General features: G+C 50.7%; 1 protein-coding gene across 7 annotated transcripts in view; it reads left to right on the top strand.

The window, feature by feature from the left end:
• The window catches only part of NFATC2 (nuclear factor of activated T cells 2), a 156,315-nt gene extending 145,237 nt beyond the window's left edge, over nucleotides 1–11,078 (top strand). For 5 of the 7 annotated variants that reach the window (XM_032350339.1, XM_032350341.1, XM_032350336.1 and 2 more), the window contains one exon: nucleotides 6,715–11,078. In XM_032350339.1, coding sequence (XP_032206230.1) covers nucleotides 6,715–6,770 — 56 coding nt within the window. In that variant the 3' untranslated portion in view covers nucleotides 6,771–11,078. The remainder of the gene's footprint in view (nucleotides 1–6,714) is intronic. The other 2 variants (XM_032350337.1, XM_032350338.1) reach the window with 1 other exon arrangement.
• The last annotated feature ends 3,694 nt before the right edge of the window (nucleotides 11,079–14,772 follow it).

A 14,772-nucleotide genomic window follows, 5' to 3' on the forward strand; every position in this document is an offset into this window, starting at 1 on the left:
GGGGAGGAGGCTCTGGGAATTTGCATGTTCTCCCAGGGGTCACCTCCGCCTCTGCCAGGAAGCGCACAGCCAGGTCCTGCTCCTACATTTGAACAGTTGGTCATGCTCTGTGGGGGACCAGCTCTGTTTTGGTTTTGTGCAGCTTTGCCCGGTGGGTCCGGTTAAGTCAGACTGTGTGTCAGAGGAGGGGCGTTCTGCGCTGGGGACCGAGGGAAGCCAGGCAGGGCAGAGGAGCCGGCAAGCTGCTCTCCACAGCTGCTGTGCTTGGTCCGAGGTGGAGGGGGTTTTCCCACCGACCCCAGCAGAACCCCGCAGTGCCCCTGAGCTAGCCTCCCGCATTCGACCTCCCTCCAGGGAGTCGGGATTCTGGGCCTGCAGAGAAGAGCCTGGGACCCACTGCAGACTCCATGGCCCAGGGCCCAGGAGGCCTCCGCGGGTCAGTGAGGCCCGATGCTCCACTTTCTGCCCCTCTGCTGTGGGGATGTCACTGCTGCGACTGGAGCCTCTGACATTCTGGGTAGAACCCGCACACCCAGCGGCCCGCGTGTGGTGAGCCCTCCCCAGAAGTCAGCCCGTGGGCCCGGGGGGGCGGGGGTTACAGGCCTCCTGACCTCTCCCTGGCTCCCTGGGCTGTGGCTTATTGAACGGCCTGTTTGTCAGAGAAAGTGGGTTCCTGCCATCAAGGCTCCGATGAGCAGCAGCATACTGGTGAATTTTACCGCGTTTACAGAGGCCTTGGAGCGGGGCAGGGGGGGAGTCCCCAGAATCCTGTTGCCCGGAGGGTTGGCTCTGCAGAGATCCTAGCCCTTCCCAGGAGCAGCACGAAAGGGGGCAGGGGGAAGGGGGTGTAGCCCTGGCACGTTCTCCAGCAGGGACTGTTAGACACCGTCACTAGCCACTTAACCAAAGTCCTTCAAGGGCCTTTTGTGTGTGCTTCTCCCCTCCCTGGTATTAGCATCTGGTGATGGTTCTGACCTTACAGGGGCCTCGGAACTGCCGCAGGCTGGCTCGCATGGTCAGGGCCCCAGGGGGCTTTACCACCGTGCACCCCACCCACAGCTTTGGGCTTCAGGCCTGTCAAGGGCAGTTTTTCTTTTTTTTCTTTTTGGTCTTTGTCACTGAGCCTCTAACATTGCCTGGCCCCTGCAGAAAGTTCTTCACTGTTCCCAAGTGCCCGCAGAGCAGGCCTCGGTGGCTGGGAAGTTGCTTAGCAAGCAAAACACAGAGCCTGGGGAGAGTTTTGTTCTCAGAGGACTGATCATCCGTTTTGATATTGAAGTCCCAGGGCAAGGCCACCAGCCGCCTTTCCTTCCGAGCCCCTTTCCACACGCTAGTGGGGAAAACAGGCCTGGAGCTCACGCTCGGCTGTCCGAGCCGCCTTTCCCGCCAGCAGCTGGGACAAGACAGGGCGCAACTCCCGTGCTGTCTGCTCCTGCCTTCTCGCCCCAAGCCTGGGTCTGGGGAGTGAAGACCGAGAAGCGACGCGGGTGGGGCCGGGGCTGTACCTGTCGGGGCTCTCAGCCTCTTCGGCCTTGGAGGACGCGGCCTCCCCCCCCCCCCCCCGTTCCCATCCAAGCCCCAGGAGTGTCTTTCTGGCTGTGGCCTTTGTGGCCGGCCCCAGAATCTCGTGGGCACTCACGTGATCTAACCAGATTTTAGAACACATGCTTGAGGTTTGGGAGAGAAGCAGGATGGGGTCTGTCCACTCCTTCCTGTTGCTGCTTTCTCAGGGGATGAACTGCCAAACTCAGCAATTAAGGGGGCAAGGCCTAGAGTCAAAAGGACTCCTCACGGCCTTTTAAATTAGACCCACCGTAGATCGGCGTGGTTTTCCGTATGCAAGTCTGAGCAGTCATTCTTCTGGAAGGTGATGCTTGAGCACCTCTGCGCTCAGCTGAGAGAAGGAAGTCGGTGTGCAAGTGACCCCTTCAAGTGAACCAGAAAATTCCTAGGGCAGAGTGGGATGCTAACAGAAGCCCAGGCTTTTAGAAATAAACACCTAGAATGGTTGGATGAGCCTCACCAGTAGGAGGCATCGACTTCTTCAGTTGCCACTCCCCAAAAGCAGGTGAAGGAAACACCACTTCCCTGTTCTTCTCTGCCATGGGTATGGACAAGGGGCTGGTACGCGATGTCTCTGGCCAGGTGGTAATTAGTCTGTTCAAAATTTGGCCCCCCGGCCTATTACGGTTTAATAAAGTTTTATCAGCACACGGCCACATCCATTTGCTCACAAATGCTCTCTGTGGTGGCTTTCACACCACAGCGGCAGAGTTAAGCAGTTGAGCAAGGGGCCGCCTGGCCCAGGGCTCGGAGAACGGTTTTGTCTGGCCCTTGATAGACAAGGCTTGGTGGTCCCTCGTCTACTTTTTTTTGCCTACAGCCATGTTATTAGAATTGTTATGTTTTTCTTATTATGCTACCAGGTTTTTTTTTTTTTTTTTTTTTTTGGAGTTTTAAAGAGAAAGCTATAAGTATTGTTACAATTATACATCTGTCCATCTTTTCCGGTCTGGTTTTAGCCTCAGGTGTCAGGCTTAGAAATCATCCTGAGGTGGGGCGCACAGGCATCAGGGTTTGCAGCACAGCCCTCACTCAGAGAGTGATAAAAGGTCAGGGGAGCTTGTGGTAGAGTCAGCACCATTGGCCTCAATTGTGTTCTGAGAAAGTGATACTCCGTGACCACCTTAACCACCCAGCACTTGGCCTTCGCAGCTGTTAACTTAACAGAGGCTGCCTTTACCTTTTCTGGACACGGAGGACCCCAGGGCCACAGAGGAAAGGCGAAGGTGATGACTCCTGAACTTAATAGCACAGCATCTTCATCAGTTGTGTAGCTGTACAGTGTTGAGGTTAATACATGGGTCCCGAATTCAAATTCTGATGCTGTCACTTAGCATGGCTGGTGACTGCCTCTCTCCATCTGTAGAACAAGGATAGGATTACAGGGTTTGGTATAAGAAAAACTTGGCATTTATTACAGTGCTTGCCACATGGTTAGCTTCCAGTAAATATGAATGGCTTATATTCTTTTGTAGAGAAAAGGCTCCAGAGAAGTAATAGACAGGCAACCCATTTGTCAATTAGGTGACAGAGGAAAATGTGCTTCCCCAAACCAAGTGACCTAGACTAATGATGCGGGATCCCTGAGGGTGGGGCAGGGGGTGGAAAATGAGATGCATGCATTAGGCGCCTGCTGTGTGCATGGTACTATCTAGAGCACCGTGGAGTTACAGGGAACTCAGATAACCTGGCCCAGGAGTTTGCAAGCAAGGCATTTGGAGAATTCGGTCTTTGCTTTTGGAGGGAGTGAGGGCCCGAGGGTGGGAGCAGGAGACAGCTCCCACAAAAAGGTGGCATCGGAACAGGGGCAGGAGGGAAGTCAGGGCTGGGACAAGGAGAGGGGCTAGCTGCAGAAATGCACATGGCCCAGTTTGAGAAGAAGTGGGAGGAAAGATACAGAGGCTGGCCTAGAAGAGTTGCTCCAAACGTTTACCAGAGGAAAGAAATGCAGAGCGCTGACCCACAGCCCGGCACTCAGACCTCAGTCAGAGCTGGGGCCCAGCCCAGAGCTGTCAGTAGGACCTGAGGCTACTTAATGCCCCTGAGCTTCCTCTTTCTCATGAAGTGTCAATGAGCACTTCCTCTGTCCTGACGTCCTGCTTAAAAGCTGAAGACTCAGTGCAAGGCCAGGGCCAAAGCACTAGCTGGTGAATTGTAGGAACCAATGACACAGAAGATAGAGGGAGAGTGAAACTGGGCGGGACTCTGGGTGTGCACTGCAGAGTGCCCAGGAAGCCTTCCTGGAGGAGAGGGAGCAGAGCCTTGAATGAAGGAGTGTGGAGAAAGGCCTTAGAGGTGGCAAGGGAGACAGCCAGGGCAGAGGCCTAGTGGGCGCAGGTGAAAACCCAATGGCCAGCCAGGGTGCAGGGAGCTGGCGTTGCAGGGCCCCTAAGAGAGCAGGTGGGGCCCAGAGCAGGGTTTTTGCATGAGGGAGACCTTAAGGGGACAGAGCAAGGGAGTGAGATCAAAGCCCGAGCATGACGTGCTACAGGGCTGAGCCTGGAGTCCCTGTTCCCCCCAAAGGACAGAAGCTGGGGAAAGACCAAGGAGGGGTTTCATGGTGGGCACCGGGGAATCGATTCAAAGGGCAGGGTGGCCTTACTCACTCTTCCACTACCCTTGGCTGTGAAGGGGAGACCTCCTACAGGCAGGATGCCAGGCTCTGGAGGAAGTGGCAGAATAGAAAGAAACCCTTCAGGCTCCCAGACCCAAGGGGCTGCGCTGCCGCCGCCGTGATGGTGAGCCCAGCAGGTTCTTCTGCCGTGGAACTTTCTCTCCTTGTTCACAGCCAGGGGAGCACCCTCTGAGGTTTCAGCAAGCGAAGGTTCCTCTACCCAGAGAGGTTTCTGTGGGGTTCGAGGCCTCCCTTCGGGGCTGGAGTGCACAGCCGCCTCCCTGCCCCCCACCCCAACCCCATGAATGTCTGAGTACACCGTGTCCATAGATTTTCCAGACGCCGCTATGAGCTTCTACCTGGAAGTGGCTTTCAGAAGGCAGGAAGTGGCTTTCAGAAGGCACGCGTGGGCCTGCTGGCCGCGTCTCCTGCCTTCCGTCCTCTCCTGGGCCCCGGCCCCGGCCTCTGCCTTCTGAGGAGGGAAACGACCCTAAAGGGTCGTGGTGCCAACACGGCTGCCTCCCAGCTATTTTTAGAAAGCCAGGGCGATGGAAAGTTTCCATGAGGGATTGACTCCTCTGGTTTCCTAGATTGAGAAAACAGGAAGCCCTTCAGAATCCGGGCTTTGAAAAGCTCCGCGTGAAGCCACCCTGCCCCCCCCCCCATTCTGCTTTCACTGCCGCCTCCCTGCCCCGCTGCACAAAGGCCTATGGGCAGTCCAGGCCCTGGTGGGGTGCGCACGAGGGCGGGTTCCTTCGTGGGGTTCCTGCCTGAGGGCCCCTGGGAGTCAGCTAGGCTGGTGCCTGGTATACAGTAAGTGCCCACTGAAGGTTGGTTTGCTGTCTATGAATTCATCCTTGGAGTTGCTACTAATGAATCCACTTCCACAGTTTGCAGTTCGTAGACACAAAAACAGCACGTCGAAGGCGCAGATCTAATGCACACCATACTATGAACACTCGCCATACTAGGCACGGTGATCATTTCTGCACTTGCATTAGCTTATCCGAGCTCCTCCACACCCCTGGAAGGAAGGGGGGATGGTTTTGTACATGGTTCACAGATGGGGAGACTGAGGCAAGGTTTAGCAAGCGAGGAGGCGGTAGAGGTGAGATGCGAACCCTGGCTAGCGGGCTCCAGAGCCCAGACTCCCACCTTGTATCTGAACAACAGAGCATGTGCTTGACTAGTTTCTAGCACAAGCTGAGGCCTGCGGGGCAAAGTACTCATTCAGAGTCCGACCCAGAGCCTGGGCCTATCCCGATCATAGGCAACAGCAGCTGAACACCATTGACCAGGCAGACGCGAGGAGCTAGCACGGACCTCCAGCCTCACGGGGACTGAACGGCACACATGGGTTTGCTCCCCTGGGAAGTGCAAGGCACGGGCCCAGAGAGGTCAAGTCACGGTCCTCAGAGCTCAGGAGCCAAGGCTCAGACGCGCTGCTGCCCCTCAACGCCGCTGCCTCTGGCGTTTGCACATGCCTCCTCCTTGGGGCCTGTGGGCTCATCCACGTGGGGGTTTCTGGGAAAGGACACTGGACCTTGGAGGGCTCAGCTTGAACATGGGGAGAGTTTGAGCACATCTCAACGGATAGAGACAAAAGCAAAGATGAAACCTGCAGGTTGAGGAGGCTGGGGAGGGGCTGCGGGAGAACTTGGGAGACCTTCCATGGCACCCAAAAGGGGTCTCCCTCCCTCCCTCCTGTCCTGCCCCTGGGACCAGTCAACCCATCCCACTGCACAAGCCGCGGTGGACACACACCTCTGCCTTGGGTCTGGGATGCCACTGACCACAACTTTTACCAAGAAAGTCGAAGGAAGCCTTTTTGCCAGCTGCCTCCCCTCTAAGACCTTACTGCCTTTCTTCCAGGGACCACAGCCCTGGATAAGGTACCAAGATGGGAGAAGATAGCCAGCTTCTTGATGCCAGGGGCTGGCATCCCATTCCTGGGTCCCTGAGAGGGGGAGGGGGCAGCCGAATTTTCCAGACCCCTCAGAGGACATTTTCCCCTTCGGAAGACTCACGGTGTGATCCTTCGCTAGTGTGTGTGTTGCGGGGAGGAATTCCTGGTTGTGCGGAGAGAGAGATTGTCTACACAATGGCTGGTTGTTGTGGTATTTCCATCTGCTGTCTGTGGAAAGGCCCCTCTTCTGAGAACCGTACGCTCTGGGGGTCAACTAGAGTTGAGTCACGTCGTAGGGCTTTTCTAGATGCTGTAATAGCGGAAGGGGTTTGGGAGTCAACAGAGAGACGGGACACACTTAGCACCCGCCCTCCGGCCCAGCACCATCTCTGCCAGGATGTTTAAAGTTACCTTCACAAACCCCTCTAGCACAAAATATCATCCTCCGGAAAAAAGAGCAGAGGAAAGCATTTCTTAGGTTAAAAGCCGTCAGGTGCATTATCAGAACAAAAGTGTGTTTTAAAAAGCCTTCCCCTTGTTCCGGTTCTAGAAAAGCTAAGCTGATCCGTGTTGTTGGTGCCCGCTCACTCGCCGCTTCTCTCTCTCTTTCTCTCTCTCTGTTCTTTTGTAGTTAATGAAATTATCAGGAAGGAGTTTTCAGGACCTCCCGCCAGAAATCAGACGTAGAAGATGCCATTAGCAAGACACCTTCCGTATCTGACCCCTGGGAGCCTTCCACTGCCCTCACCTTCTGTTTCCTTTACTGTACATCTCCTGGCCCGGAGGCCATGCGCGGGACGAGGTCCTGGCAGAAAGCTGACTCTCGATTAAGGAGCTCGCCACCTCTCTGTGTAAAACACCAGAGAGAACACTCTGCCTTTTGATTTGGGGTTTAAATCCCAGAGAGCATCTCGGTTGACTTTCCTGGTGTCCCATCCAAAAACCTTAAGTGCCTGCTGAGCAAACACACAAGACAGCACGCCGGACCGGCCCGAGAACGGAGTGACCGGAGCCTGGGGTGTGGGCTGGGCTGGGGAATGGAAGATGTGGGCCCCCGTGATTAAACCCCAGCCCTGCGTTCATTTTTCCAGGTCACAGATACAGCTCCTGTACCTTTTGAAGGAAAGGAGTTTTCAAACAGAGCCACCCAAGGAACGTGACCCGAGCGGGCCTGGCTTCCGGGCTGAAGAAAAAACCAGAAGCCGGACCATCCTCCTTAGGGACCGCCTGGTCCCGGCCACGGTCGGGCCACGGCTGAACCCTTATTGGTCAGTTTCGTCATTCTGAAGCAAGACTGTCTGGCCCACACCAGATGACCGGTTAAAACTCAGCCTTAAGTTATGAGACGTGTCCACGTTTGTTACTTTTGTCTCCGCTTCCAAGAGCCAGCCCGAGGTGGCTGGATTGGGGGAGCTCTCTGGGCCCGCTGCTCCTCAACCTTGCAGAGAGCGGCAGGCCTGGAGCAGGGACCCCAGCCCGCAGCGTGAGCCCCGGCCTCCGCAGGCCTGCAGGCCGGGGGCTTTCTGCTAGCCTCGCTTGCTTTCTCCCTGGTGGCCAGAGCGCTTTTCCACGAACTGGTGAAGAAGATCTCAAGCATGTGCGTTGAATTGTGAGACAGAATCCCAGAAGAGCTATAGCAACCAAAGGGAAAAAAGAAAACCCCAAAACCCAAAAAACCACGGAAATGGTGCAGGGATTTTTGTGAAGTATGGAACGAGGCAGGCGGCGGGCAGGCCTGAGTATTTCTGGAAGTGGGTTCCCCCATGACCAGGGTGGAACTTCCTCTCGGGCCTAGCCTCCGAGTACGACAACAAGCTCGGGCTTTGGCCCCAAGTTCACTGGTTTTTTTTTTTTTTTTTTTTTTTTTTTTTACCCAAGCCCATCTCCAGCACCCCTCCATCCCAAGACTCCTGTCTGCATTAGCCGCTTTATCTGCACCGACGAGAATCAACCTGCGTGCCTCCCTCAATCCGAAGGAGCGTCCCCGAAGGGGTGTATGGGGGGATTTTTCTCCCCCGTTGTCTCTCCTGCACACACCGAGTCCTCTAGAGTCTTCCTCCTTTGGTGCAGTTTTTGCAAACACCTAAAACTCTCCAAGTTCTCGGCAGGGGAGTTTCTCATCGCACAGATGTGTTCCTGTTTACCTTCCTGGGGACACCCTGGGACAAGCCAGGACTTCGTTTTCAGCCACTCTGCTTGCTCCCCGCTTATCCACGCAGAACATAAATATTCCTGCCACTCTTCCAAAGGCTCTCCTCGGGGATCTCGGTCAGCTCGGCTAGGTAGAAGCCTAGGAGGAGAATCACAGCCTTTAAGGGCTTGCTGTGGGTTTTTGGAGTCCCGGCTTCCTTGTCAAGGTGACGCAGAGATGAAACCTTCCCCATGGTGTGGCCAGGAGCATGAGGCTTGGGGACTACGGCCCGGAGGGTCTGGTGCTGCGGAGAGTGGATGAGAACACCCAGTGGATGAGAACATTCCACCTTTCAGTGGAGACCTAGCACTTACCTTCCCCAACAACAGAGGGGGGGCCGCTCTTCAAGCCCAAAGTTTGGCAAAATCCTTCTTTTATACAAAATGCCAGTAAGAGCTTGACTGCTGTTGCAGAACTTCTGGGATGTGAAATTCTTCCTAATTAATAAAAGGGTTCCTTACACCAGCAGCTTCACATAAAGCAGTTTCTCTCCAGCAATATTGACTTCCCTGGGGAAGCGTTAAAGTGTTTGGTGAGTGATCTGTTCTCCCTTGACCTGGCTGGGAACCTTAACCTTTTTCTTTTTTCTTTCTTTCTCTTTTTTTTTTTTTTTTTTTTTGCACATGAGGGAATTTGGCCTTTCCTCAGTTATCTGAATGTTTTACCCAAGTGCCTTCCCGCTATTGTAGCAAAGTCTCCCTGCTTCGTTGTGCCTGGATGGAGCGAAGCAGGGCTAACGTGTATTTCCATCGATCTTCCAACTCTGTCCGTGAAAAGGGGGTCCCGCTAGTTGAGAGTCTTTAACACACATATGTGGGGGTGTGTGTGTGTGCGCATGCATCTAATGCACACGCCAGCTTTTTCTAAGACCTCCTAGCTGGATATTAGCGGAAGCGTGTCCATAAACAACTATACCAAATAACAAAAGACAGAGAAACCAAAGCATTAGTTTTGAGACTTAAACAGGCGAGAGAATGGGTATTAAGAACTGACAGCGATCAAGAAAGTTTGGTCGGTAACAAACGCCAGGAGGAAATTTTGCCAAGAGGAATCACTCATGAAATATTTTCAGTCTGGGAAGAGGCAATATGATCCTCTAAGAGAAGGAGAAAAATAAGGATGTCTAAGTGGTAAAGATGTGTGTGTTGCACGTGATAGAAAGGATCTCAGGTCGAGGTTTGCACTTGCTACATCCAAGGTAAATGGGTAGCGCCACCAACAGAAATCTACCGTGTTGCTGAATGTAGTAGATTTCCAAAGTCTGCAAGTCTTCTGGTATTGTACAAAAATACTGCTGCTTCATAATATATAAGAGCGATCCAAATTAGTAGGTTATTAAATTTTATTTTCTTATCTGTATGTTTATGCTTTTTATCTGTCCTGAAAATATCACACACACCCTCTGTTGGAATTAGAAAATATTTATAAATGGTTGAAATCTTTTTCAGGTGTTTCTTTTTGCATATGTTGATTTTTTTTTCCCCCTAAGGGAAATGATGTATTCTTGAAACTGTGTGATTCATGCTGGCAAAGCAAACAAAAGCCAAAAACCCAGCTCCGAGCCTGTCAGTCACCAGAGTCTTAGACAAAAGCGTCCCTGGAGACGGGGGATTGCTTTGCTGAAGAAGGAACGCTCTGATGCTTGCTTAGGAGGATGTAGAGTTCAGCTCTGAGCCTTCATCTGGTCACGGAGGAGAATTGTAAAGTGTTGAGATTCTCCCACAGCAGTGCGTAGTAGGTGATTCTGAATTAAAAACAAAACTGCCTGTATTGTAATAGGGTTCTGTGAACGAGAATCCCAGAATCCCAAGTGCGGGCTCCTGTTTACAAAGCTAACCAAATCTGGGTAGATAAGCCCGCCTCCCCCATGCATTATCCAAAGGACCTGCAGAATTTTCCAGCAGGGACACACCCTAGATGAATCAGGTTGATTTCTTCTAGAAGCTGGGAAGCACTGATGTGGCCTTTCTTGTTTACATCCAGTAGCCAAGACGTCGTTCTCAGGAAGCCAGCCTTGGCCAGTGTGGGAGCGGTCCCTTGTAGACAGATTGGAAGCTGATGTGTTCTAGTTGTCACTGAATGTGTTTATTTTCATGTCAAACACTTTCCAAGTGCTTTCTGTCATTCAGAATCGAAAGGCTGTCAGAGGTCCGCTTTTTGTAAACGCGAACAATTTTGCTCACATTTACAAGAGGCATGGGGGTTGTGACATTCTTGACGAGCTGGGATAAACCTTCCTGCACTCAGCTTTTGGAGGGATAACCCTGGCAGGTACCCAGCACATCCTAACCTCCCTTGGAGATGGTCCCTGAGCAAGTCATCCTGAAAAGGAGATGGGGTGCTGGCAACACTGACCATTTTGCCTTGATGCACCTGTTAGCGGACCAAACACCTGCGAGCTTCCTGGCTCAGGGGGTTGGGTGCACTGGATATGAAGCCGTTCCCTGTAGAGAGGTGTTTTCAGCATGGCGGCTGTGTAAGCAGACAGAGGCTGGGGTTGAGACAAACTTAGCCTCCAGAGCATCTTGTCGAAGAAACTTCCTTACCCCCATTGCCTCTACAGCCCTCAGAGGGGAGAAAATGTTGACAGTGCTGTTAGATCTCCAACAAACAGAATTCTCTGCAACAGGTGGTGCTGGAAGGCTTAGGTTTTTTAGAAATCTCGACTGTTAAAGAAGTTTGAATACATCACATTCCTATGCAAAACGTTTTTAATCTCCAGTTTAATGTAGTTTATTTTTGCTATATGTAAAGTATTTTTATACGGCTTGTATCATGATAGTTTAGCAATAAAATGGTTGAAAGCAATGGCTGCGTTGGTGTATCTTTTCTTCGCTAGAGAGGCTGCTCAAATTTACCCCTTCCAGTTGGAGTTCCTGTAAAGAACTTTGCCGTGTGTACAGCTACCCTGACTACATCCGGTCCACGTCTCAGTTCTAGGCGGTAGACACGATCCGTTTTATATCTAATCCTACGTAGGGCTCGGGAGCCACGTACCCCAAGTGATGGAGCCATGAGGTCATCCTGGGTTCGTCCATTTCTCTCCCTGCGCCCACCATTGCAGCTCTGTTCTAATGGGTCTCTACACCTGTTTAGAACTAGCATCTACGTAAAGAAGATTGAATGTCCCCTTTGGGCCAGCTCAAGAGGCCAGCAGAACATTCCCAGCCAGCCAGGCTGAGCTGGTCACTGGAAAGGAAAAGCAGTTCTTTGCTTGAACATTTTACACAATTACAAAAAAAAAAAAAAAAAAAAGTCTCTTTTACCAAACCCACAAACAGAATTAGATATTATAAATACTAGAACTTTCCAGCTGGCTTCCTCCTTACAACAGCTTTCTTTCCCCACTTTGGGTACTTTAGCTATCAAGAGGTTTGCAAATAATCACTGTTTAAGTCCTAATATTGTTCAAACTTCATCCACTGGTCAGTGCTTCCCTGAAGCCCCAGGGAAACTGGATCCCTGCCTTGGGCCCTCTTCTGCAGACCACTCTCCCACACCATGGCCCTGCCTCGGGAATGCCTTCTTGGGGATTTTCCAAGCCCCACTTCTAGGGCCTGGAAGCAACAGTGCCCTGTGGGTGGGGTGTTCCAAGCACACACAGGGCCCTGTATGGGTTCTGGATACTGGAACCCATGGTCCCCTCTGGTGGCTGAGACCTGCTGGTTCCTCTTTCTACTTGCGGCAGAAGGTCAACCAGATGCCCCAAAGAGTTCTAGCACCCACCCACCTGGGGGTCCAACCTGGTCTCCAGAAGAGCTTTGTGGTAAAGAGTTTAATTTTTTTGTGGGATCATGTAGTATTGGGTCACCAAAATGGTGCTGAAACATTGATCTGAGGAAGTCCCAAATTGCTTATGTAGACAGGATCCCCATAAAAACAATTTCCCCAGGTCTACACACTTCTGGGCAATTCTGCCCCCTCACAGTTTTTGCTGTAGCTGTGTACACTGGTTATTTTTAAATAAACTTTCTGAAAATTTTATGCTGCTCTTCCTGAATAGAAACTCAATCACCTTAGGCAGAGGACAGGATAAAACTATACAGCCATTTAGAAAAATAAGTCTGTGTTCTGTGTTTATTTCTGACTCACATTTAGTAAACACAAGTGAACGTGTGCCTCAGTTTCCCTACATGTAAAATGAAGGTAAGAATGGTCCCTGCATCACGGGCATTGTTAATGTAACAATAATTAGCTGTTGATACAATACCCCATCATCTGGCAAATTTGAGATTCACCTAAAGCTGGACCTCACTTTTCTGGTATCAGGAAGGAAGCATTCAGAGCACGGATAATAGATCCTGAACTTCTCACATGAAATTATTAAAGCCCAAAACTTGAGCTTATCCAATTTTCAAATCCTGAAACAAAAGGGAAGCTCATGGGGACATCTAACTTCTCTGAATCAGGGCAGGTTGGCAAATCTGTGAATTGATCTTGCTACGTGCAAGAGCAGGATGTAGTTTTGTACTGAGGAATAAAAACACAACACTGGTTTAGTAATGAGTGGGAACATTAAGAAGCAGTTAGATTTATAAGAGCAAGCAAAATGCTAACTACAACATTTTCAGGTGCACAAGTTGGAAGGAAATGGATTTCTTGGCAGGAGCAGGTTGAATAGGAAATAATCCTGGGAAGCAGGCATAACCACAGGGACCATTAAGAAATGAAGGCCAGACTTCTGGGGAAGATGGCAGAGTAGAAGGACCATAATCTTACCTCATAGGCAACAGCCACATCAGGGTAAATAACCCAGAAAATGAAACAAAGGACAGAACAGACTCTCCACAGTAAAGGTAGAGAAGAGGCCACATCAAAGAGGGTAGGAAGGGCAGAGACACAGCTGGGAGGTAAACGGACCACAGCACTGCCCACGGGATGCCACAGGTGCATAGAGAGAAGAGAAACAGACTCTTAGACTAGGAAGCCTGCATGGGAGAGACAAAACCCCATATCATCTGGCTTTGAAAACTGGAGGGGCCAAATTTCAGGAGTTCTTACAATCTGCAGGGCTTAAAACCTAGAATTTTAAAAATCAACAGGCTCTGGGAGAGCTGGGAGGAGAGAGGAGGCCGAGTCCTTGCCCTTAAAGAGAACAGCACAACAAACCAGCCCGTGGACATTAAGCAGAGAAGCAGCAGGTTGCAAATTGCCTGTGGTCTGTGGGAGGGGATCTGTTTACTAATCTCAGAGCTGGTGCTGGAGAGACAAGAGACACTTCTCCAGGAACAAAGGAGCTGGTGGATATCATTTCCCTGCCCCTGCCCCCAGCCTACACACCCATGGGAAACAGCAAGGCCACAACAATCCCTACCTAACTTGCTAACAGGCATGCCCTGCCCCCGTATTCTGTGGACACATCCCCTCTACCAGCCTCCACCCCAGTTCTCCGGGCAGACTTGTGCAAGCAGACTTATGCAAGCATTGTTAGGGGTATCAGTGAGACTCCTCTAACAAGGAGGCAGAAAACAAAGAACCAATCAGAGATGAAGAAGTGGATTCAGAGATGAATAACTAGACTGAAAATACACTAGAGGGAATAAACAGTACCCTAGAGGAAGCAGAAGGATGAATCAGGTACCTAGAGGACAGATTAATGGGAAGCAATCAAGCTGAACAGGAGAGAGAAAAATAGGTGAAAAGAGACTTGGGAAATTTGGCAACACATCAAGTGTAATAACATTCACATTATAGGGATCCCAGAAGGAGAAAAGAGGAAAGGGGGCATAAAATTTATTTGAAGAAATAATAGCTGAAATTTCCCCAAATCTGGGGGAGGAAACCAGGAGGCAGAGAGATCCTCCAACAAAATCAACCTCAGGATTTCCACACCACGACACACAGTAATTAAAATGGCAAAAAGTAGAGATAAAGAGAGAATTTTAAAAGCAGCAAGAGAAAAGACAGCAGTCACATACAAGGGGAACCCCATGAGGGTATCAGCTGATTTTTGAGCAGAAACTCTGCAGGCCAGAAGGGAATGGCAGGATATATTCAAAGTACTGAAAGGGAAAAATTGGCAGCCAAGAGTATTCTATCCAGCAAGGCTACCATTCAGAATAGAAGGAGAGATAAAGAGTTTCCCAGACAAACAAACATAAAGGAATTCATGACCACTAAACCAGCCCTACAAGAAATGTTAAAGGGGACTCTTTGAGTGGAAAGGAGAAACCATTAGTAGAAGAACAGGAGGAAACACAGAAGCAGTAAAATCAAGTATATCTATAAAAACCAGGGAATTCACAAAAGAAAAGGACACCAAGTATGACACCATAAACCTAAAATATCGAGGGGAGTGGAGTAAAGAATGGGTTCTAATTTAAGTAACCATCTTAAATTACTTAAATTTAAGCAACCAACTTAACAGACACTGCTATATGCAGAATATGGTAGATACAAACTTAATGGTGACCATAAATCAAGAACTAGTAATAGACATGTAAAGAACAAAGAGAACCCAAGTATACCAGTAAAGAAAACCAGCAAACTGTGAGACAA

This window comes from Mustela erminea, chromosome 7 (assembly GCF_009829155.1).
Source record: "Mustela erminea isolate mMusErm1 chromosome 7, mMusErm1.Pri, whole genome shotgun sequence".
NCBI lineage: Eukaryota > Metazoa > Chordata > Mammalia > Carnivora > Mustelidae > Mustela > Mustela erminea.